Source organism: Lemur catta, chromosome 15, assembly GCF_020740605.2.
Source record: "Lemur catta isolate mLemCat1 chromosome 15, mLemCat1.pri, whole genome shotgun sequence".
In the NCBI taxonomy this organism is placed as follows: domain Eukaryota; kingdom Metazoa; phylum Chordata; class Mammalia; order Primates; family Lemuridae; genus Lemur; species Lemur catta.
The window spans coordinates 36,138,506-36,163,740 of NC_059142.1; the positions used below are offsets into that span (position 1 = coordinate 36,138,506).

The 25,235-nt window shown below is 41.1% G+C and overlaps 1 protein-coding gene across 1 annotated transcript; it reads left to right on the top strand.

Moving 5' to 3' along the window:
- Nucleotides 1–1,662: 1,662 nt before the first annotated feature.
- Nucleotides 1,663–23,535, top strand: CBX1 (chromobox 1). The gene is made up of 5 exons (XM_045526294.1): nt 1,663–1,910; nt 17,600–17,776; nt 18,245–18,422; nt 18,982–19,076; nt 21,875–23,535. The coding sequence occupies exons 2-5, from the start codon at nt 17,637–17,639 to the stop codon at nt 22,017–22,019; spliced, it is 558 nt and encodes a 185-aa protein (XP_045382250.1). The 5' UTR covers nt 1,663–1,910; nt 17,600–17,636; the 3' UTR covers nt 22,020–23,535.
- The last annotated feature ends 1,700 nt before the right edge of the window (nt 23,536–25,235 follow it).

Consider the following 25,235-nt stretch of genomic DNA (forward strand, 5'->3'; position numbering starts at 1 on the left):
GAAAAGCAAGACCTTAGGGAATATGAAGGCTGAATTTCAATACAGAAAAATCACATGACACAGGGATTAAGTTTACTCTTTGTGGCTACAGAAGCCAGAATTAGGGAAAAGAGGTAATGTTTACATGAGGAGCAGAATTCAGCTCAATATGGGGAATTAGGGATGGCAACATTTTATCCAGACAGGAACATGATTTGGAAATTGGAAGTGAGATCAAATCTTGATTCCACCACTTATCAGTGGATACCATTCGATAGGCTGCACAACATCTGAGACTTCTCTGCAAACTGGAAATCGTAATTCCCACCTCCCAGGGTTGTTGTGAGTATTAAATGAGATCAATCAAGAATTTAACAGAATTCCTAGCATTGGGATAAACACTCAATATTAGTAAATAATATTATTACAACTAATTTTCTCATCATTAATGCTATTCAAAACAGGACACTTGAGGAGGGAGTAGATGAATTTTTGCTTCTGCATAGAGACCCAACCCAAATGTCTCAGAAACAATTACTCTCTGTGCTCTCTTGAAGCTCTTTTAACTTAACTCTGTTATGATATTGCTGGGCTGGTTTTCTTCCATGGCAATTCTTCAGACCCCTGAACAGTGCCTGTATCCACAAAACTTACATAAATACAGACTCCTGCATTCTGGAGTAGAGTGTAATAGACTAGTTGCCTTTCCCCTTTCCTCCTGATTAGAGGATACTTTAATGTTCAAATCAAGGAAAAAAAGACAACTTCTCCTAGTAGAAGTTCTATTCAGTTCCTAATTAGGGAAAAGAAAAGGAGAGAGTAAACAAAAAAACAAATCTGAGATGAAGAGGAGGGATGGAGGAAAGCTTGATCAGCTCAACTTTCTGTCAGGTAGAAGGACATCTCATTCATTCACCTAATCATTTATTCAACAAATATTGATTGACTACTGTATGTCAGGGACTGTATTGGGTACTGGGGATGCAGTGGTGAACAACACAACTCCTTATGGGAGTTTAGAGTCCAGAAGGGCAGACAGACATTAAGTAATGACAGTAAAGTGGGTGAATGTCATGAGGGGAGACTGAATTTCCGTATGAACAGGTTTGGGGACAGCAATCTAACTGAAATCAGAAAAAAACGAGAACATTTGTCTGGAATAACTAGCATGGTTTTTGCCTAATTCTGTTTCTGTGGGGTAGCTGGGTAAGGGGTGCGCATGGAGATTAAGGGGTCGGCACTAAAGCTACCCACTGGTGTAGCCAGTGGAAACGAGGATTCAGGAAGCCATGAGGATACCTACCAGAGAGACCTAACCTAGTCTACGGAGTCTGAAAAGGCCTCGAAGGGGAAGCAATCTCAACCCTGAAGAGTAGGAATTTTAAAGAGATTTGAGACGGCGGAGATTTGATAAAGCTGATGAGGAACCTGTTAAGATTCAAAAATTTCGGGGATGTGAATTACAGAACTGTTCAGCAGTGGTTCATTTTTCGGACCAAGCATCTAAGGCTCGCATGTAAAATCACATGTTCTAATTTTCGCGGTTGCAACGTTCTTAACTACAGCGGGTCCACCATCACAGTTTAAAAACTAAAACTGCCTATGACCCTCGCAAACTGCGCGTGCGCGGCGTGGGCTCGCGCAGCACTTCGGGCTTTGTAGTCTTGGACGGATTCCGAGTCCCATGGTGCCGTGCGGCGGGTCGTCGCGCCTGCGCGGTGCGGGCGGCGGGCTACGCAGAGTGAGAGGCTCTTTTGTTCGGCAGAGGGGAGGGCCGTTGGCCGGGGCCTGCGGTACGCCGCTTCATTGAGGGGCTCCACCGCGGCCACCAGCTTGTTGCTTTTCCTGGGCGCCACTCCCCCGGCTGGACCGACGCGACGCTCCAGTAGCGCGGCACCGATTCCTCTCGGGTTTTTGGGCGCTGCTCTGAGGTAAAGAGTCCGCTAGAGGCGAGAGAGCGGGGGGAGGGGGGCGCGGCGGCGGCGGAAGCCCAGGGTGAGGGGCCGCTCTCTCGCGGCGGCGGTTAGGAGCGGGGGGTGTGCCCGGGTCCAGCACCCTGCCCCTCCGCTCTCCCCGAGGAGCACCCCGCCTGGCGCTGAGGGGTCTAGCGCCAGCAGCGTGAAGGATGGAGAGGGCGGGGTGGCGAATCCTGAGCTACAGATCGAAGTGATTCGGGGTGGGCCGAGCACTTGGGGGGGGGGTCTCGCTCTTCGGGTCCTGTGTAAACCAAAACAATGCTGCTTGGTTCGGGGGGCGGCTGTGGAGTAGGGCTGGAGAAGAAACACTTCAGAAAATTGGGAAGGGGACAGGCTTAATGCTTGGGTACGCGTGAGGAAGGGCTGACGACTTCGAGACCAGAGGTTTAGAACTGTAATCTGAGAATATCGGGTCTGGCCTTGGCTACCAAAGGATTATCGCTTGCAGAGCTACGAAGAAGTAACTTAGAGTAAGTTAGGAAGAGGGAGCTGGGCGTCAGGTGTGCTGATGAGGGAAGGTATTAAGTAAATTGGGGAGAGGGAAAAAAAGGGGAGGGGCAGATACTTAGCCTGGCCTGGCTCTAGAGGGGGAGGAGCTGTTAGAATAAGTAGGGCGGAGATCCCGAGAGTATGAGAGTATTTCTGTAAGGTGTGGAAGAGAAAAGGGGAAAACGGGCCACACCTGCCACCTGATGGGTCCTTACAGTGGGGAGGCTGTAAAAAGAATGTGTGAAGAAGGGATTGAACACGTTTTCATTTTTCCAGGTTTTCTGTTACCACCTTCGCTCGATGATTCCTCTGGGGAGTTTTAAAAAAGAAAGAAATCCAAGTGCAGCTCTTGCTTTGATTCAAAATTAATTCCATAAGTTCTTATCTGGGATTGTTATTGGTCTCACAGAGGGTGGTGAAATTGTAAAAATGAATAGATGAGTTAATAGTTAAGGAATGGAGTGAGGTAGTGACAGATTGTGAGATGATGTGGGAAATTGGGAGACAAGGAAAAGTAAGTATGTAAACTTGTGAAATAGTATTTTTTTCTTGGGCTCATGTTTTTTAGCCAGCTCTTCCTTGGAAGATTTGAATACAAAGTGAGCAATATTTTACCCCTTTTTCAAAGTTTCATCTGAGTTTTTCATGGATTGGTATTATATTTAGACACGTATTGGTTTAACTCAATTGAGGTGGAATTTACAAACAGATCAGTTATACTAGAATCTTTGGCCAGGGGTAAGATACCTTCCTCAGTTATTAAGAATCAAGTCAGCAGTCTGGAATAGTTGAAAGATCCACGTTTTTAGAACAGATTCAGGAATACAAATGGGAAATTAATGCCTGTGTACCTCCCTAGGTGCCTTGTAGACATTTATAGGGAAAATGGTACAATTGAAAAGCCACCTGGCCTGGCATGGTGGCTCACGCCTGTAATCCTAGCACTCTGGGAGGCCAAGGCAGGAGGATCGCTCGAGGTCAGGAGTTCGAGACCAGCCTGAGCAAGAGCGAGACCCCCGTCTCTACTAAAAAATAGAAAGAAATTAACCTGACAACTAAAAATATATAGAGAAAAAATTAGCCGGGCATGGTGGTGCATGCCTGTAGTCCCAGCTACTCAGGAGGCTGAGGCAGTAGGATCACTTAAGCCCAGGAGTTTGAGGTTGCTGTGAGCTAGGCTGACGCCATGGCACTCACTCTAGCCCGGGCAACAGAGTGAGACTCTGTCTCAGAAAAAAGAAAAAGAAAAGAAAAGCCACCTGTATTGGGTCTGGTTGCACCTTAATGAAGTTTCAGGGCAGTAGAGGACCTTAAGTCATTTTTGGTTTTCCCTGTGGTGACATTTTTCTTCTGTAGCTGCTGTAACCTAAATTGCTTATCATTAAAAATGTAAATAGTGTGTATGTAGCTTAGTGTTTCTAGCTTCTTTGCTAAAGGAGACCAAGTAAGGTATCCTAGCCTTCTGTGTAGTATACCTATAATTTTCTAACTATACATCTAAAGAAAGAAAGCCACCATTATACTTTCTCAGGCCCATTTTAGGGTGTAGGAAAATGTTACTTTTTTTGTTCACACCATTTAAAAAGAGAGTTGTTCATTTTTTGTACTCTTGTAGTTTATATCCACCATAATCTCCCTTTTTTATAGAGTATCTGTGGTGATATTAAAGATTTTGCATTAGATGGTAGATTTTCACTTCATATGTTCTCTATGAAGAGTTTTTGGAGTGGAAGGCTAATTAATGACTAGTCTGTGGGCTCTCATACCACTCATTCATCCAGTGTCTGGCTCATAGTAGGCTGGCTGTTCCAATTGTTGATGAATGAATGACTAGGGCTTTGAGATCCATTCTGATAACTTCATGTGTTAGCAGAATTAATGTGTATTTATGTACATAGTTTGCCTGTCTTTTTTTTTTTTTTTTTTTTGCCTGTCTTAAACCTGTGACATTTGTCAGAGTAAAACTGCTGGCCCTTGGCATGCTTGTCTTAGCCTTAGTTTTTAATGTGCTAGCCCTGGTATTAAATATGGGAAAGGTATAGAGACTAACTGGCCATTTTAGATACCTTAGCCTCCAGGTTCTGAGTTTCGGCAGCAAGGAAAATAGCTTCAATATTTCTGTTTTAAAAGAATCTTGAAAAATTTTTAGTGTCCTTTGTATAGAGTTAAACAATAAGTATTTCCCAATAGTGATGTCTGTTGAAAACTTGAATAGCTTTTCCAAGGTTTATTGGAGAAGTTATTCAAATATGGACAAAATTCAGATGCTGTCAATATTTGAACTGAATAACTTGTGTTAAATCTTTCCTGCCTTAAGCTTTTATAATTTGATGACCAGAAGGGGGCGACCTAATTTGTCATTGAAATTGTGCCTTTTAAAATAATAGCTTACACTTAAAGGCCTAACAAAACTGGTATTTAGAGAAGTCGGTGTCAGTAATTGGGTTTTGTTTTGTTAGCTGAATGCTTTGGTCTCTACTTGTAATTCCAATTTTTTTGTTGTTGTTTTTTCAAGACAGGGTCTTGCTCTGTCACCTCGGCTAGAGTGCGGTGGCATGATCATAGCTCACTTCAGCCTCAGACTCCTGGGCTCAAGTGATCCTCCTGCCTCAGCCCCCCAAAGTGCTAATATTATAGGAAATGAGCCACTGTGCCTGGCCTTTTTTAATTTAATTTTTAACTGACAGATGTACATGTATTTATGGGGTTCACTGTGGTGTTTTGATGTGTTTCCAGTGTAGTTGTAATTCTGGTCTAGCTTTATAATCATTTTAATTCCTCTTAAATTAACCTTTGAAAGATCTGCTTGAGGTTTCACTGTATCCTGGCCTCTCAATCCAAAGCTCCATGTATAGTTTCATCCATGTCAGCATACTCAAAGGAGGTTAGCCAAATTTCAGAACCCATCTCAGATAAAATTCAAAATGTATTCACACTACCAGTATTCTAGCCTTAGATCCTCTGGGATTCAAGGGCTGGTGTTCCTTTAAAAATGAAACTCCTGCTCACTGTGTGTGTGGCATAAGTTCTTGTTTTCTGCTCAGTCAAGTTTTCCATCTGGAAAGCATTTGCTTCACAAACAGCCACAGCTAGCAAACAGACTAAAAGCGGTTTCGAAACATGAATATTCTACACATGCCTTCACCTGCCTTGTGAAGACTGGTATGTAGTTGCTTATTCCTTCAACAAAAGATACTTCTTCCTTGTTTTCTGTTCAGGGCTTATTGGTCAGATTCATCTTGCTGATCATTTCCTAAAAAGCTGACAGCTTTGAACTTCTGTCCCTGATTGTCTGAGTCTGAGACATCCCTCCTTATTGCCTATATAGGGTTCAACAACTTGCACAGCACCCAGACCTACCTGTAATTGATTGTGCAAGTAAAACTAGAAACAAAATGCCTTGGGAACCCCAAAGAAAAGAGAAATAATAGGCTAGGTTGGGTAGGCTTCATGGGGAAAGTAGCATTTAAACTGAGTCTTGAAGAATGGGTAGGATTTTGACTGTTGGTCCTGGACAGAAACACATCTTAATAGATGAACAAAGCCATGCATGGAGGAAACATGTAGGATATGTTCAGGTTATGGCAAGGTTATAGTTTTCTGTTTTAACAGGAATGTAGGTTTTGTGAGGGAAGTAGGAATATAGTTAATCTGGAGTGGTTGGAACCAAAGGGTGTTAGGTGTTACACTGAGGAGTTTCGCCTTTGTTTTAAATGGGAGGAGACCTTGTAGAAAATGTTTTAACCTACCACTTTCCTGTTCAGCCTACTGCGGCCTCAACTGGTTTGTACATGTCACATTGCTTTTGTTCACAATAGTTCTTTCCTTAGGCCAAATTGCCCTCCTCCAGTCTACCTTTTCAAATGCTGGTAGGGCCTGCCTTCAATCCACCTTTTCAAAACCTTTCCTAATGACTCTAGCCAGTACTTCCTCCAACCTCCTATAGTGCTTTTGTGGCTACTTATTATTGCTTATTATCCTTTTGGTAATTATTACCTATGCTTGTCATTTTGAACTCTCACTTGAACTTGCATTATTTACCTTTTTTTTTTTTTTTTTGTCTCTGTGTCTTACTGTTGGGATCTTGGGAGTTTTGTTGGTTTTTTTTTTGCTTTAATAAGCCTTTGTTTCCTCGTTTCTGAAATGGGCTTAATAGAGTGTTGTGAGGATTGAATTAAGTGCCTTTATGTGTGTTATTTAAGTGTCATCTTTATGTTATTAGTTACCGTCAAGGGCTTCTGAAAAGCCCTTACTTGTGTGTCTATGTATCCCACCAGCAGTACCAAATGGCTCCATTTGCCAGGGTCTGAGGGGGTTCCTGCAATGTGGTGGCATTTCCCAGTGCTTTAACTAGGATGAGTTGGTCACCCCATATTCCCACACAGGCTCTTAGTAAATGCTTATTGATTTGATTTCTTCTTTTAAAAGCTAGTAGAACTGCATTTGTAAACTTCTATAGCCATTACCAGCCTGAGCAATATAGTGAGACTCTGTCTCTACAAAGTATACATATATATATATATTTTTTTTTTTTTTTTTTTTTTTTTTTTTTTTGAGACAGAGTCTCGCTCTGTTGCCCAGGCTAGAGTGCCGTGGCATCAGCCTAGCTCATAGCAACCTCAAACTCCCGGGCTCAAGCAATCCTCCTGCCTCAGCCTCCCGAGTAGCTGGGACTACAGGCATGCGCCACCATGCCCAGCTAATTTTTTCTATATATATTTTTAGCTGTTCATATAATTTCTTTCTATTTTTAGTAGAGGCAGGGTCTCACTCTTGCTCAGGCTGGTCTCGAACTCCTGAGCTCAAACAATCCGCCCGCCTCGGCCTCCCAGAGTGCTAGGATTACAGGCGTGAGCCACCGTGCCCGGCCTACAAAGTATATTTTTAAAAATTAGCCAGGTATGGTGGTATGTGCAACCACTTGGGAGGCTGAGGACTCATTTGAGCCTAGGAGTTTGAGGTTGCAGTGAGCTATGATCACATCACTGCGCTCTAGCTCTAGCAACAGTTAGACCCTTTCTCAAAAAAAAAAAAAAAAACAGAAAAAACCTTTTATAGCTATTTATTGACTAGATCTTAAACCTAAGCTAGAGGCAAAAAGGAGACAAGGAAAATAGAATGGAAAAAAGAGCCAAATGGAAGAAGGAATGAAATAGGAAGTGATAGCACAATAATTGTCATCTGGCCCCTGCCTGCTACTCCCTCACTAGTCTTGCTGTTTCCACCTGGCCATATTTCTTTTTCTGAGATAAAGGAATCTTGTTCTCACCTTAGAACTTTTGAACCAACTATTCCCTAAACTTGGAGTCCTTTTCTGATTTTGTCTGAGTTGTTTTCCTTGTCATTCGGGTCTCTGTTTAAATGTTAATATAAACATTTTCTTTACATTTATCACTAATATTTTCTTGTTTATTGTCTGTGCCACGCTTTGTACATGCATGCGTGCACACATACCCACCAATGCTCGCTCACTCGTGTACACTAGAATATAAGGTTTAAGAGACCAGGGATTTTGTGTGTCTTGTTCACCCCCTTTTTCCAGCACTTCACCGGATAGGTGCCCAGTAGATAATGGTTAAATAATACTATAGGAGCATGTTCATACAAAGAGTTAACCTAGTCTAGGGCTTCAGGGAAGGCCTTCTAAAGAAGTGACATTTAAGCTAAGGAAATTGGTTAAGTGAAGAGTAAGGCAAAGGGCTAGGTAATTGTGATTGATAGGTTAGCTGCAGGGGTCTTTATATGCCCACAGATACTGATATGAAGAGATCTTCATTTTGAAATCACTGGCTAGAGCTGATATGATTGGATTGGGAGTTATCCAGGCAAGAGATGATGGTGGCGTGGAATAGGGTGGTAGCAGTGGGGTTAGAAAAAAGTATGAATTGAAAGAAACTTAAGATATAAAATCAACAGGATTTAGTGAGAGAGGATATAGAGGATGAGGAATCAAGGGTGACTCCCATATTTTTGTCTTGAATGCAGCAAAAGCTATATGAGTTCTTAGACCATTGTTCATTTAATTGGGTGATTGGCTAAAAAGTATGTATGTAAAAGCTGAGACTGAAATCACAGCCTCTGAAGTTTCTTATAGAACTTTATGGATCATTAAAACTGATTTTTGTACTTACATAGGTCTTCAGAAATATTACATTTTTTTCACAAGTAAATTATGTTGTTGAATTTAATCCCCTCTCCCCCCTTTTGTTTGTTTTGTTTTGAGACAGGGTCTTACTCTATCACCCAGGCTAGAGTGCAGGGGCATCATAATCATAGATAGCTCCCTGTAACCTCGAACTCCTGGGCTCCAGTTATCCTCCCACATCAGCCTCCTGAGTAGCTGGGACTACTGCCTAGCTAATTTTTCTATTTTTTGTAGAGACAGGGTTTTACTCTTGCCAAGGCTGGTCTCGAACTCCTGACCTCAAGCTATCCTTCCTGCCTCATCCTCCCAAAGTGCAAGGATTATAGGCATGTGCCTGGCCTACTTCCCTTTTCTTACCTCTATTATCTTTCTTGGAAGATAAATTCATTTTGCCATTTACTACATAAACTTTGTGACTTTATTTACCTGCCTGTGCCAGATAAAAGGAAGAGCAAAAGAAATTACTTTATATAGGCTCTTTAGGCCCCCCAAAAAAGTAAAAAAAAAAAGAAAGAAAGAAAGAAATTACTGCACTTTGGGTATATGAAATTTGACTTTTTGATTTCTGGTGGCTCTTGTGGCTCAGTCTTTCAGAAGTAAGATCTTGATTTCTCTGTTTTTAGATTATGGGCTTATTTATAATACTCCTACTTGCATGTGAGTCCTTCTTGAGTATATTCTGTAGCCGCTCTGCTGTTTGAAAAAAATCTAGTCATGAATATCAGCCATATACATAGGACAAAAATGTTGTTTTCTCACTGAGTTCTCAATGCACTGGGTTTCAGAGAGCTATCCTTAGGCTTAGGCAGTATAGAATGAAGAAGTGGGACATAATATACAAATATATAAACATAATATCAGGTTATAAAAGCTAACCTCACAGTAATTCCATGAGGGTCTTGTCATCTGTTTTACGATGCAGAAACTAAGTTATGAAGTAAATATATATATGACTGTCTATAGGCATAAAGTTGTTTTGATAGGTCAAAGAAGGGAAAGATACTGGGGGCTGGCCAGGCATGGTGACTCTAATCCTAGCACTCTGGGAGGCCGAGGTGGGAGGATTGCTTGAGCTCAGGAGTTTCAGACCAGCCTCAGCAAGAGTGAGACCCTGTCTCTGCTAAAAATAGAAAGAAATTACCTAGACAACTAAAAACAGAAAAAGTTAGCCGGGCATGGTGGTGCATGCCTGTAGTCCCAGCTACTTGGGAGGCTGAGGCAGGAGGATCGCTTGAGCCTAGGAGTTTGAGGTTGCTGTGAGCTAGGCTGGATGCCACGGCACTCTAGCCTGAGTGGCACTGTAGTCCGGCTGACAGAGTGAGACTCTGTTTAAAAAAGAAAAATAGATATTGGGGACTAAGGCTTGGAGTCAGTTTTGTTTTCCTTATTATCTTGGTATTTGGTCTTTCATTGGATAGCCGACCACACAGGAACCCTATTCATTCTTCTGGTGCTCCTGTTTTCTCCTGGTGAAAGGGACACTGAGGACCCTTCACACAGTGTTCTTCCAATTTCATTGCTATGCAAAAAAAGTCTAGATTGGATGATGTTGAATGTGATACAGAAGTTTTGATTTCAAGCACATTAGTTGTTACTTTTCTTATTGCCCCATCCTCAATCTAAATTTGATGGAGAAAATAAAATTTTCACTTGCGTTTTAGCTAACTGTAAGAACCAATTTATGTTTGCAGTAAATGTGTGTAATTTCACTCGAGGAATATATTTTCTGCCAATCCTCTTATAGCAGTGGCTGTTAGCCAAGAGTGTGCATCAAAATCACCTGTGGAGCTTCTAAAGATGCAGATGTCATGGTCAAAGCAGCATTCTTTGTAATAATAAAAGTAATTAGAAACAATCCAAATTTTCACCACTAGGTAAATGATTAGAGATGATTAGAGATGATGGAATACTGTGGCAGCTGTTAGGGATACAGAATAATACCAAAGGTGCACTGCATTGCATAAAAAGGTAGGTAGGTTGTAGAACTGTAATGTCTGTTTTCACATATATGTATCTGTTTATAGAAGAACAAAACATGCTTTGATAGATTTTGTGCCAGGGGACTTTGATTTCCTGCATTATGTATTATTATAACTGGATGTGAATAGATGTATTATATTACAATTAGAAAAAATGAAAATATTACTTTAAAAAAACATAACACTTTGTGATTCATTAGATCTGGAGTGGGGTCTAGGTATCTTTATTTCTTAACTCCATAGGTGATTCTGATTCTCACACAGGTGAAAGTTCCCGACAAAGTTTGCTTTCCTGTGAATTCTTCCTCAGTAAAGACAACCATCTCACCAGACCAGCATTTTATTTATTTTTTTTATTTTATTTTATCTTTTTTTTTTTTTTTTTGAGACAGAGTCTCACTCTGTTTCCCGGGCTAGAGTGCCGTGGTGTCAGCCTAGCTCACGCCAACCTAAAACTCCTGGGCTCGAGAGATCCTTCTGCGTCAGCCTCCCAAGTAGCTGGGACTACAGGCATGCGCCACCATGCCCGGCTAATTTTTTCTGTATATTTTTAGTTGTCCAGATAATTTCTTCCTATTTTTTTGGTAGAGACGGGGGTCTCGCTCTTGCTCAGGCTGATCTCGAACTCCTGAGCTCAAACGATCCACCCGCCTTGGCCTCCCAGAGTGCTAGGATTACAGACGTGAGCCACTGCGCCCGGCGCAGACCAGCATTTTATAATAAATGTTTCACCTTAGCATTTAGCTGGAAACTCTACTGGTTCAGTTTCTGAAGTCCATAGTTGTTCCCTTGGCCTCACATCTAGAATTTGATTTTTCAAGCTGGCAAAAAATCTGTTATCATGTAAGTTCCTGGGGTAGCCCTTTATGATTCACATTTGTGGTGGCAACCAAGAGCTATGCCCACACTGGCTTTTCAAATCCTCCTCATGTCCTTGCACAGTACAAACTATTTAAAATAAAACAAGATGCCTAACCTTGTGTTTCATACTTTACAGCCTAGCTTCAAGGAGCATTGTTCCTCCTTTCCATTTTCTAGCTCCTAAGTGCAGGGGTGGAGGGAGGGTGAGTGAGGAGAATCACAACAGTACTATTTTTTCTCTTTAAAGATCTGTGAGTTCTTTACGCTTGCTTTGGATTTATGCTATTCCTGGATTCATTGGGACATTATAAATTTTGTTTTCTTAAAATTGGCACTTTCTTTTTTGAGACAGAGTCTCACTGTGTTGCCCGGGCTAGAGTGAGTGCCGTGGCATCAGCCTAGCTCACAGCAACCTCAAATTCCTGGGCTTAAGTGATCCTACTGTCTCACCCTCCCCAGTAGCTGGGACTACAGGCATGCGCCACCATGCGCGGCTAATTTTTTTCTATATATATTTTTTAGTTGGCCAGATAATTTCTTTCTATTTTTAGTAGAGACGGGGTCTCGCTCTTCCTCAGGCTGGTCTCGAACTCCTGACCTCGAGCAATCCACCCGCCTCGGCCTCTCAGAGTGCTAGGATTACAGGCGTGAGCCACCATGCCCAGCCAAAATTGGCACTTTTCTTAATAGTCCTGTCTGTAACCTACTTGCTGGATGTTTAACTAAAAATTCTGTACTTGCCAATTTAAAAGGCTCAAAAGACTACTAGGGCATTAAAAACCAAAGCTTTGGCCATGCGTAGTAGCTCCCGCCAGTAATCCTAGCACTCTGGATGGCCGAGGCGGGAGGATCGCTTGAGCTCAGGAGTTTGAGACCAGCCTGAGCAAGAGTGAGACCCCCATCTCAACTAAAAAATAGAAAAGAAATTAGCTGGGTAACTAAAAATAGGAAAAATTAGCCAGTTGTGGTGCGTGCCTGTAGTCCTAGCTACTCCAGAGGCTGAGGCAGGAGGATCACTTGACCCCAGGAGTTTTGAGGTTGCTGTGAGCAAGGGTGACGCAGACATCACTCAAGCACAGGCAACAGAGTGAGACTCTGTCTCAAAAAAAAAAAAAAAAAAACCAAAGCTTTGTTGCTGCCCGCTTATTTAATTAACAATGCATACTTTCATATTCCAGAAACCAATTAAAAGTCATTCACCGGGCGCGGTGGCTCACGCCTGTAATCCTAGCACTCTGGGAAGCCGAGGCGGGTGGATTGTTTGAGCTCAGGAGTTCGAGACCAGCCTGAGCAAGAGCGAGACCCCGTCTCTACTAAAAAATAGAAAGAAATTATCTGGCCAACTAAAATATATATATACAAAAAATTAGCCGGGCATGGTGGCGCATGCCTGTAGTCCCAGCTACTGGGGAGGCTGAGGCAGTAGGATCGTTTAAGCCCAGGAGTTTGAGGTTGCTGTGAGCTAGGCTGATGCCACGGCTCTCACTCTAGCCGGGGCAACAAAGCAAGACTCTGTCTCAAAAAAAAAAAAGTCATTGGTTTTTTAACATAACTTCCGAGGTCTTTTCTGAAAAAAAGTCATTGTCGATCGCTTTCACAGTTTACTGATAACAGGTTGCAGGGAGGGGCCATCTCAAGAGACCTTTGTGTCCTTTCCTTGTACAGGATGGAAGGAGGTTTCCCTGCAGGTTTGTGGATAGCTCCTAGTTTTGTGTGCAGCAGGGCAGTTACCTAAGCATTGCTAGATGTCCTTACTGAAGTGCTATGCCCTTTGTTAATTGTGTGACTTTAGGTAATTTGTTTCACCTAAATCTGTTCTATTTGTGAGGTAGAGATATTATTTGAATGGTTTATCTCACAGCATGGTTTTGAGGATCAGATGAGATAACGTGGTAGGTAGCACTTAGTAAACTGTAAAGGGCAATACAAATGTAAAGTATTTTCTAGCAATCTTAAAATTTTGTAGCCTCGGTAAATAGGTAAAAATTATGGCAATATAATTAACTCTAGGGTCTTTGTTGTCTGTAACATTATGATAAACCTTAAGAACATCTAGTAAAATTCCCTAGTAACAAAGGTGGTAGTAGTAAAACAGCTTGGAGTATTTTATCAAGATTAGGGATTGTTGGCAGGGCGCGGTGGCTCACGCCTGTAATCCTAGCCCTCTGGGAGGCCGAGGCAGGTGGATGGCTCGAGGTCAGGAGTTCGAGACCAGCCTGAGTGAGACCCCGTCTCTACTAAAAATAGAAATAAAAGTTATCTGGACAACTAAAAATATATATAAAAAAAATTAGTCAGGCATGGTGGCGCATGCCTGTAGTCCCAGCTACTTGGGAGGCTGAGGCAGGAGGATCACTTGAGTCCAGGTGTTTGAGGTTGCTGTGAGCTAGGCTGACACCACGGCACTCACTCTAGCCCGGGCAACAAAGTGAGACTCTGTCTCAAAAAAAAAAAAAAAAAAAAAAAATTAGGGATTGTTCAGGATTAAGATTTCTGAGTTAATCTAGGACTGTTGGCCCTTGTGTACATTTTGTGATGTTTTATCATGTTTTGACCCTTTGCTCAATAATTATGGCACTTCTGATTCCATAAATGATTCAGTCACCTAGGGGCTTAGGGGGAGTGGAAAGTAATGTTGGCTAAAGGCATTTTTTTCCATTTTGCTACTACACTGATTTGGATTACCTCAAAATTTCCCTGCCAAGCAATTCCAATAGCTCTCTTTCCAGGTGTTCCTGCTGGTGTTTGGAGAGACCCATATTCAGGGAGAGGGAGTTTCTCTTGAAATAATCCATTTGGAAACTATGAGAATAATTAGCCCATAAATAATGTTTAAGGGGTCCCATGGCTTGTCTGAAGGTGACCTGTAGATTCTATAGGAAGAGTGAGTTGCACATTTAATCTACTTCTCTACTGATTTTGACAACTTTTTCCAGATCCTAGAGAACTAGCTGTACACTAGGAAAAAAACTCACACTGGAAACCCTGGCAGAGAATTTCAAGTGTAAAGAATCCAGTCTGGAGGTAGATAGATGCTCTGGGATGAACCAGTTAAAACCCAGGGAGAAGCAGGAACTTATTGTCTACATTCTTCTTCATATGAGTTGCTATTAAAACAATAGTTAAAAAGTGAGTAAAGATGAAAATCAAGAACACTTTACTTTAGATTTCCCCATTTTGGGGGCTTTCTTTGCCTAACATAATTATACAATTCTTATTCTGTGACTTATCTTTGAGGCCATACTAATGATAAAGGGAGGAGAGGCTTGCAGTAGCTAGAGATCAGGCAGAGGCTATACTGACCCTTTTGGCAGGATCAGGTGGGTAATATATAGTTATTAATGTAGCTAACACAGATCCTTAAATAGCTCTGAATTCCAAAACCACAATGATAGGATGCCTATCCTTTACTTTCTTTAGTTACCTGGAAGATAGGTTATTAGGGGACAATTATTGACTTTTGGGATTGTCCATAACCCATTGCTTTTCTTCCATCTATTGAAAAAGGGAGGCTGATCTGAAAAAGTAGTGAGTTACCTCACTTGATTGTTCACAGTCAGTTACAGATTGAACTCCTTGTTCTATTACTTTCCCCCCTTCTCACTACTGCACTTGACTAGTCTTTTAAAATAAAAAAAAAATAAAATGAAAAAGGGAGTACCTCCCAATTTCCAAATCCGAATTAATGTAGGGAGTTGCAGTAGCCTTTGTTACTTAAAGGCAGTTGTCAGTTTACTTTTCCCTGCGCTGTAACTAAAGACTGACAATGAATCTTATTCTCCAACTGACAGTGAAAGAAAGCAAGCAAGGAGTAGCACTCTTCTTGGTAGAGAACACTACTGCATTTATTTAAAAGGATAATTAGATTTTTCTTTCTTCATAAAATAATACTTGTAATAGGGCAATCAGAATTCTGAAAACCTGAAAGCATCTCCCTCCAGGAAGAAGCACAGTCCCCAAATCAGAGGCACAATAAAGCTAGGTAAGAATTAACCAAAAATTACATAGAATCCACTGATTAGTCTGTTTAGTAACATAAAGAAGACTCATCTAGAACTGTCTCTAAAAGAAAATAACCAGAGGTTGGGGAGAGAAGGAAAACAGAGTCTGTATCAGTATGTGAATGGAAAGGAAGAATGTTGAAAAGATAGCTACATCAGATGTGTGTTCAGGCAGAGTTCTTCTGAATTGTGTGCATGGGGGCCTTGGATGTTGCCTTTGGCCATAGTAAAATCACCTCAAAACATTTTGTGCCACTCTGTAAAGAGTTCATAATACCTTTAGTGGAAGAGGTGTCTAAATTTTTTCTTATGAGACATTAAGCTTCAGGAAGGCAGGGACCATTTCTTATTCTCTTGAATCTCTAGTATTCACAGTGTCTGGAATTTTCTAGTAGCTAAACAATGTTAAGTTAGTATTGTTCATAAGTGCAGACATGTAAATATCTCTGAGGATATAAACCGGAGTGTTGTAGATGATATAACTAACTGATTTATAGTTATGATCTTGACATTTATGAAAAGGTTGTTATATTTCATGTATTCTGTAGATGAGCTCTTTGTAAGATGTATTCCATCTCTATATGCCAGTCTTAAAGTATTTAGAAGAGGTTCTACTTAAACTAAGACTCCCTTTTTCCTAGGACGCTAGGAGTAACCACTTTAACCTCAAATTGGTATTGTCTTAAGCTCAAGCAAAGTAGTAACTCTTTCTACCTTGTCTTGGATTACCTGCCATCCTCTTAATTCTTTGTATGTCATTCTGAGCAACTGCAATCCATCCACTATTAGACTTTGGCCAGTTTCGTTAACCAGTTTTGTTTCATTGATATCTTATGGCGCCATCTACTGACATAAATTGGTAATCATAAGCTTTAAGTCTTTGAAAAGTCAAGAGTTAATGAAGGACTGAAGAAAATAGATTTATAGGGGACTAGAATTTTCACACTGGACAAACCCTTAGATGTTACCCAACCTAATGATGTATTTTATAAATTAATAAACTCAGATTCTATTATCTGTGATAACTACCTTTTCTTCCCCACTTATTTTATGAATTGTTGCAGTGTTACAGTTTAAAGAATTTCATGGTCATTCTGGCATTTTTATAAGTCTTCCTTAGTCTTAGAAATAAATTATAAAATTAAACAAAATAAGGAATTAAGAAGAAACTTGTGAATTATAAATTTATGGTAGCAATCAGGAAAGACTGCATAAAGAATAAAGGAACTTTTCAAAAGATGATGTTTTAACAACAGAAGAATGGATTATATTATATATATATATATACACACACACACACACATATACATAAAAGGAAAAATTAAACTAGGTGTTCAATAGAACAAGCTGTTCCCTACACTAAAAATTTAAGTCCAGTACTTTGATGAAAGAAAACATACAGAAAATAGGCCGGGCACGGTGGCTCATGCCTGTAATCCTAGCACTCTCGGAGGCCGAGGCGGGAGGATCGCTCAAGGTCAGGAGTTCGAGACCAGCCTGAGCAAGAGCGAGACCCCGTCTCTACTAAAAATATAAAGAAATGATTTGGACAGCTAAAAATCTATGGATATAGAAAAAAAAAATTAGCCGGGCATGGTGGCACATGCCTGTAGTCCCAGCTACTCGGGAGGCTGAGGCAGAAAGATTGCTTAAGCCCAGGAGTTTGAGGTTGCTGTGAGCTAGACTGATGCCACGGCACTCTAGCCAGGGCAAAAGAGCAAGACTCTGTCTCAAAAAAAAGAAGAAACAAAACATACAGAAAATAGAAGGTATGGGTCAGTGAGTTATATGTATGTAAGTTTGATGTACATATATTAGGAAGATTGCTTTTCTTTCAATTTAATATATTTTAGCTACCATGTGTTTTGGAAAAAGGAATATTGGGAACCCCTTTAAACTAGAACGAATGGGTATAAAACTTTTAAATGGACATGCAAGAATAAAGAAGTTTGCTGTGAGGTTAGTTGGGGCTGTTTTATGAACTAACTTTCTGCCTGAATATATCAGAGAACTTTATTGTGGATTGAAGGTGAACAGGCATAACACTATAAGCAGCATACACTGTTAAGGTCTTCTATGGTATCCCTGCTTTTCTTGCCATCCAAATACTGATCTAACCAATAAGAGTGTGCCGTGATGCCCTCTTTTTTATTTCCTTTGTCATTTTAGCAGCGTCACCCTTTACACCAGAAAGCTGGCGGGCACTATGGGGAAAAAACAAAACAAGAAGAAAGTGGAGGAGGTGCTAGAAGAGGAGGAAGAGGAATATGTGGTGGAAAAAGTTCTTGACCGTCGAGTGGTAAAGGGCAAAGTGGAGTACCTCCTAAAGTGGAAGGGTTTCTCGGAGTAAGTTTTACTGCCACGGGTAAATTTAATCATGACCTGTTTATCGGGAGTCTAGCAGTGTGTGAGACCTCCAGTGCTGTGGTGAACACAGTGTGACTCAGACCTGACCTTCATGGCTTGTAGTCTGATTAGGAATATGACCTACATGCACAAAGTGCTTATAATGCACAACAGTGATTTCTGAGGAGCAGTTTTGTGTGTGGCTATAAACCAATCCAAGTTTGCAAAGAAAAGTAATTTTCCTTTGAAGGAGGCAAATTTCTAAGCTTTCTATTTGTACTAAAAAGCCACCCATGCCCCAAGAAATTTCTTCTTTCCCAAGTTTTTGGTCTGGGACAAAATCCAGCTATTTGTTATTAACTCCTTTTTTCCAAGGACACCTGAGCTCTTGTCCTCCAGTGCTTATCCTTAGCATGAGTGTGTTTACCTTGAGTGGAAAGTGTGACTTGCTGTGTCTTCTGGTTCCAGTGAGGACAACACGTGGGAGCCAGAAGAGAACCTGGATTGCCCTGACCTCATTGCTGAGTTTCTACAGTCACAGAAAACAGCACATGAGACAGATAAATCAGAGGGAGGCAAGCGCAAAGCTGATTCTGATTCTGAAGATAAGGGAGAAGAGAGCAAACCAAAGAAGAAGAAAGAAGAGGTAAGGTGGAAGTAAGAATTTTTACTAGCCCAGAATTCATTGTACTGTTGAAGAAGCTGAAGGCCAGTTTTGTTCTGCCTCTTATTCGATATCAGCAGCCATCTCTCAGTAGATAGGCTGAGTATTTGAGAGTATACTCATGCAGCCACATGATCTACTCTTACTTTTTATCCATGGTACAGGAACAGTAAGTGGAACACTTATTGGGGACAGATACAAGGGCAACTGAATTCATTCATGTAAATAGATAGCTTTCAATGTTAAATCATTAAAGGCGTGAAGTGGCTATTTTGACATATTTAACACCTTAAAGTTGTCTTTTGAGGGTGAAAAGATAGTTGTAAACATTTATTTTGCTTGGGATATATGTCCCTTTTCACATATGGGCAAACCTTAAGCACTTCAGACCTTGATGGAAGCCCTGTTACTTGGAGCCAAGGTATTGGTGAAATATTGGCCAAAAAGTTTGTAATTGCATTAATCAGCGATGTAGAACTAATTCCAGCCTGGATAACAATCCTATGTATATAAAATTGTTCTACCCATCTGATTTTTCCAGTCAGAAAAGCCACGAGGTTTTGCTCGGGGTTTGGAGCCAGAGCGGATTATTGGAGCTACAGACTCCAGTGGAGAGCTCATGTTTCTGATGAAATGGTAAGTCTGCCAGTGGCTCTGTGTGGTGGTTTTTTTTTTTTTCCTTCTCCCCATCTGTTCCTTGCCAGAGGAAAAGAGCTGGACCTTCGAAATTCCAGTCGCCCAGGTGTGAAATCTTTAAGATGGCATAGTCCTTCGATAGTGATCCTCTGCCTGACTGCCAACCTGGACTCATGAGTTACAGGTAGGGGCATTTAGGAATCTCAGATCTTTGCCCGTTTTTTAGGAGGTGGGAGAAAATCTAGAGTGAAGAGGGTTTGGGGAGGAATCACATTTCACTTCTATAAATGAAGGAAAAAAATATGAAATGTGATTGGACCACCCTCCGCTTCTACCACCTCCTTAATAAAGATCGGGCTGGCCCCAGGATCAGAAATTCTGTTAACTTCTGAGGGTTAAGAAAGAATTTGTAGTAGCTCTTTCCTTTGTCTTTGATTTTTAGATTCCTTCCAATTTGTGCAGATTCTACAATTCCAAGATCAGCCAGCAGGGGTCAGCAAGGACCCTTAACTGTTGCTAAGCCAAGAGCAAGCCTGCTTTTCCACTATGCATATGAATACCAATGATAGTATACTCCATGAAACAACTTAATGAAGATAGATATCTTGAGAATCTTAAGAACTGTAATTAACCCAAAATTCTCTATAATTTCTCTACTCTGTCCAAAAAGAAGCCTTTCTTTGCTTTCTCTTGCTTGTTGAAAATGCTTATTATGCCTTTATTTTCCCCCTAAAGTGGATCTCAGTCATTTTCCTTAAAATATAAAGTTAGGAGAGAATAATTCTAAGCCATTGCCAATGAAGGCAACATTCTAGAGACTTTTTCCCTTTGTCAGTTTAGAACCTTTTCTGAAACTCATATCTGTATTAACTCTTCTTTAAGAAGATGGCTGAAGAGGCCAAACTTTAGCACCACTGAAAGCCTGTGTCACAACTAGTTAACCCTCTTTTTTTCCTATGCATTCACTGGATCTGGTCCTCTTTTAGCTGCTTTATTAACCTCTAGGAGAAAAGTTCATTTTTAAGGTGCTGCTTATGGTGGGAAAGAATTGATACAGGATTTAATTGGTTCAGCTAGAATGTGGCCAGTGTTAATACAGTAGTATCTCCATATTGCTTAAGATTGTACTCCTTTGATTGACTCACAACTGTGTCTAAAGGTTAAAATTGGATGTTGATTATAAAATCAGGTTCATTTTTAACAGTGATTTTTCCTGGAGGGTGGAGATACTTGTCCATTTCCAAAAGTAGCGAGTATTTCTGTGCAGTGAAATGACCAAATATATCTCAGAGGGGTTGTTCAACTGTCAACAAAGGGCAACATGCTTCAGGTTCCCTATACTGTTATAGTCCATTTGCTTCCCATTCTCTTGGGTTTGTTGCTCAAAAACATACTTATCAGCTTACTCTTCTCTAGTTTCCTGTTGCTGGGGTTCTGGAGGTTTTGGAGGGTGCCTTGTCAGAGATCTCACGTATCTCCTGCCTGCCCTGTGCTACTGCTTCCATCTAGGACACTCCCATTGACCTGAAGATAAGAGTTCACTGCTAATTCCCTTGTAACGTGTGAAATTTGAGAACATTTTATATTTCAGAAAAAAATAGAGAATTATGTCACAGCCCCATCATTTTCTACCTCCCAGTAGTTTTTTTTTTTTTTAGACAAGAGTCTTGCTCTGTTGCCCAGGGTAGAGTGCTGTGGCTTCAGCCTAGCTCACAGCAACCTCAAACTCCTGGGCTCAAGTGATCCTCCTGCCTCAGTCTCCTTGAGTAGCTGGGACTAGAGGTGTGCACCACCATGCCTGGCTAATTTTTTCTATTTTTAGTTGCCCAGCTAATTTCTTTCTATTTTTAGTGGAGACGGGGTCTCATTCTTGCTGAGACTGGTCTTGAACTTCTCACCTCAAGCGATCCTCCCACCGTGGCCTCCCAGAGTACTAGGATTACAAGCGTGAGCCACCACACTGGCCTACCTGCCAGTATGGAAGCACCATTTCAGAGCACCCGGGGGTTGTATGAGGATGGCATTTAGTAATGTCAAACAGTGTAATTATGAGTAAGCAAGAAAGTGTCCACCTTCATTGGCTCTGGCATGCCAAATTGGTATTAAATCCTGTTACAAAGCCAAGATTTTTCCATGGGTTCTTATCAGCTGGGATGGGGCTTTTAGAAGATGGTAGCCTCTCTTCTTCATTCAGAGAATCTAGAGAGTCATGCTTTTTTTGGCCTTTCCCGGGGGGTTTAGATGTGATAGGCTGAGTCAGCAGCTTAGTTTGATTATTTGTTTGTTTTTGAGACAGGTCTTGCGCTGTTGCCCAGGCTGGAGTACAATGGCACAATCATAACTTACTGCAGCCTCGAACTCCTGGGCTCAGAGGATCCTCCTGCCTCAGCCTCCTGAGAAGCGGGAACTACAGGCACATGTCATCATGCCTGCTAATTTTTTTTTCATTTTTTTAGAGAGGTTCTCACTGTTGTTCAGGGTGGTCTGAACTCATGTCCTCAAGTGATCCTCCTGCCTCAGTCTCCTGAGTTGCTGGGCAGGCATGAGCCACCACTCCACCTGCCCAGCTGGCCTAGCTTTTGACAAAGATACCCAGAAGGGATTTTCAACAGGAGAGGATCTCTGAGGATGTCACTTGACTAAAAGCTACCAGTAAATGATGCTTGGGCCATGTTTTCACCCTTCCATAGCTTATTTTTCTGGAGTTAATATTTTTAAAGCCCTGTCCTTTGTGTTATTCTTGCTAGGATAGACCACCAGCACCTCGTCTCAAAGTCTCTCTGTGCTTTGTTCTGCAGGAAAAACTCTGATGAGGCTGACCTGGTCCCTGCCAAGGAAGCCAATGTCAAGTGCCCACAGGTTGTCATATCCTTCTATGAGGAAAGGCTGACGTGGCATTCCTACCCCTCGGAGGATGATGACAAAAAAGATGACAAGAATTAACTCTCCTGAGTACCAGCCCCTGTCACATCTGACTGTGGGTTTCAAGTGGGGAGGGAAGGAGTTTTACTTGTCATGACACCATAGAGGTGGCTTGAGAAGATGTCCTTTGAAGAGCCAGTATAGTTTCTGTGCCCTGCAGCAGCCCAAAGTGCTTTAAAGCCGTTCAAGCTGTATAGATTGCACACCCATCCCAGTGGAGGGGAAGGGGGATAAGTGTTTCAAGGCAGCCCATTCTGCACTTTGTCAAGAAAAGCAAAGGGCCTTCTATGAAGGACAAAACTTGTAGAATTGGGTGTGTGGGAGAACAAAAAGATACTGTAGATCTTCAAAGAGCATCTCCACAACCCACAGCCTTCTTCCCAATAGTGTTAACTCTGCATTTTTACAGCGTAGCATGTGTGTAGTTTTTGGCTATTACTGGTGTATTATTTGGGGGTGGGAGGGATGGGGTGGGAGAGAAGGGAGATGAGTAGGATCATTTTGGTTAAAATTTGGGGCCTGATTGGGGAAATGGTGAAATAATGGAAAGAACAGACAACTAATGATTTGCTTCTATGTCCATAATATTTTACCTTTTCAAAAAATGTCATTGGCACCACAAATGAGGACTTTGAGAGACTGTTTAAAAGCTGTGAATGCCTGAAACCTATAAGCCAAGGTGTTCCCTGCCTTAGCTTACTGCTGTTCCCCACAAAGTACTAAGCCAGCTCATAAGTTACCAAAGCTGCCATTTTCGAGATGGAAACTGATTGAGGAAGGAAAGTCTTGTATTAGAGAGTATACATCGGCAGATCATTCTGTCCTAGAGGTGCTAATTCCTGAAATTAAACAAGACAACCCTTTCTTTTCCAGTTACGAAGTTATAAATAGCTTGTTCATCCAAGCCACTGGCTGAGGTGTTGGGGAAGAGGGTGGTACAGGAGATGGGAGAGTAGGGAAGACAAGGGCCCATGCTGTTAGGGCAGAGAACTCTTGGAGCCTCTCTGTTGTTGTGTGTTTTGTTTTTTTTTTTTTCTTTGAACGTTGGAGATGGGAGAGTAGGGAAGAGAAGGGCTCTTGCTCTTAGAGCGCAGAACTCCTTGAGCCTCTCTGGTTTTGTTGTTGTTGTTGTTGTTGTTGTTGTTATTGTTTTTTGAACTTTGAACTCTAAAACCATTTGGGTAGCAGGGTTCAGTCACTGACAGCACAAGTTTCATTGAATCAGTTCAAGAGTTGAATGATTTCAAAAGCCCTGGTCTCAGGAGAAGATTAAACTTTCATACCGGGGCAATGATTCACTGTAAAACACAACAAACAAAAAACATTTTTTAAAAAATCCTAAGAATTAAATGATACCCAAAATGCTCTGTCTTGAATCACAGGATCCATCTGTTCTTGACATCATCTAGAGTTGCAACTAGAGCTACATTGTAAAATCTTTTTTAGGCATGTGCTAGATTTCTGTGAAAACTTTGTTTAAATGTAAACTTCATACCACACTGTCAGTTTTTGTCTTAATAAAACTATAGATTTATAATTCCCGATTTCTGTCTTGATTATCTTACCAGGAAATCCTTCTTGTCTTTTATTGCTTTATTGGTTCAGCCTGTTGGAAGTCAGATGGTTTTATTTCTTAAACACTGTAGGTTTGAAAATCTGGTGCCTGCCTGGCCTAAATCTTTTTGTTTTAGACAGGCTCTCTGTTGCCGGTGCTAGAGTGCAGTGGCATCATCATAGCTCACTATAACCTCAAACTCCTGAGCTTGAGTGATCCCCCTGCCTCAGCCTGCCTAGTAGCTGGGACTATGGGCACACACCACCACACCTGGCTGATTTTTCTATTTTTTTATAGAGACGGGATCTTGATCTCACTTGGGCTGGTCTCAAACTCCTGGCCTCATTGCAATTCTCCTGTTTCGGCTTCCTGAAGTGCTAGGATTACAGGTATGAGCCACCATGCCCAGCCTGGCCTGAATCTTTAAATGGTCTAACTGTATTGATTTAGTAAATACCTATTGAACATTTATAACTGCTGCAGAGGTTGTAAAGGTTGTCACATCATTCTGTCTTCAGTATTGCTGAAAGTTTATTTATTGAGCATTCTGTCACCTAATGGCACTTCCAGACTAAGATATATTTGGAAACGTGGGTTTTAGAGTTGGGTTTAGATCCTAGCTTTGGTATGTAATGGATAATATGACCTTAGCTAAAATAAGTTTCTCCAAAATGTTCAGGAATTGGCTCTGTGTTTGAGCATTGAGTTAAAATGTTATCCATTTTCTTAATGTTATTTTCTGCCAATAATTCTAGAGCCAAAATGGGACTAGACTCTTGTAATTTTTAAAAAGGGAAATAGGATTTCTGCTGAGCTCAGGTCAGTGTAACAGTTGAGCTCTACTCAGTAATATAAAGCATTTATTTCAAATAAACTGATATCTAAATACTTTTCTTCAGAAAGCCTCCTAAGGGAAGTTTTAGGGAGATGAAAGTAGAGCTGGGGAGCCATATTAAATGTCTGGGTCATGGAGAGGCCCTTCTCTACAGAGGTCTGAGTTGGTCCTTGTGGTCCTTGTGGTCACTGGCAGTAGCAGTCATCAGTAGCTAATAAAGGGAGTTTGGGTGAGATGGGTAGAGGTGTTCTGATTCTTTTCTGCACCATCAGATGTGCTGAAATGTGACTTCAGCCTTGGTATATGTCCAAAATGGGCTGCTATTCATCTTTAGCCTCAACCTTTGGAACCAACTTCATTGTCATTTATGGTATTCCTGAATTACTGTAAAAGCTATCATTCTCCTCTAGGGAAGACGCTAAAATGTGTGTTACAGTGAAAATTGAAATGCAGATACATATTCACAATTTTCACAATTTTATTATCTTCAAAAGCTAATTATCACATTTCTAGATCTAAGGTTTAAGGATAAATTTTTCTTAAGTGATAATGGAGGCCAAAATGCAAAAATGTTGGAAATAAGTGTAAGTAGGCACAACAAATCTTAAGTCAGCTTCAAAAATTATTCAGAGGACATTTCTTCAGGCAGTGCAAAAACATGTTTGTTGGATGGCTTCTATGAAATTACACCATCATAGACCTCTTGCCCAGGATTACCTTAGTAACTATTTGAAAAGGAGAGCTTACTAATATAGTGACATCATTATCTGAGGTGTCCTATACTGGCAGAGCCTGTCAAAAAAAAATCTTGGTCCTCTACTGTCTTCAGTTGGATTTCTACTTAGTA

What these genes read in the sequence shown, in the direction of transcription:
- CBX1 (XM_045526294.1), top strand. Translation starts at nt 17,637, where the DNA reads ATGGGGAAAAAACAAAACAAGAAGAAAGTGGAGGAGGTGCTAGAAGAG. An exon ending in CAAAGAAGAAGAAAGAAGAG is followed by an intron (nt 18,423 to 18,981) that starts GTAAGGTGGAAG and finishes TGATTTTTCCAG; the next exon opens with TCAGAAAAGCCACGAGGTTT. An exon ending in CTCATGTTTCTGATGAAATG is followed by an intron (nt 19,077 to 21,874) that starts GTAAGTCTGCCA and finishes TTTGTTCTGCAG; the next exon opens with GAAAAACTCTGATGAGGCTG.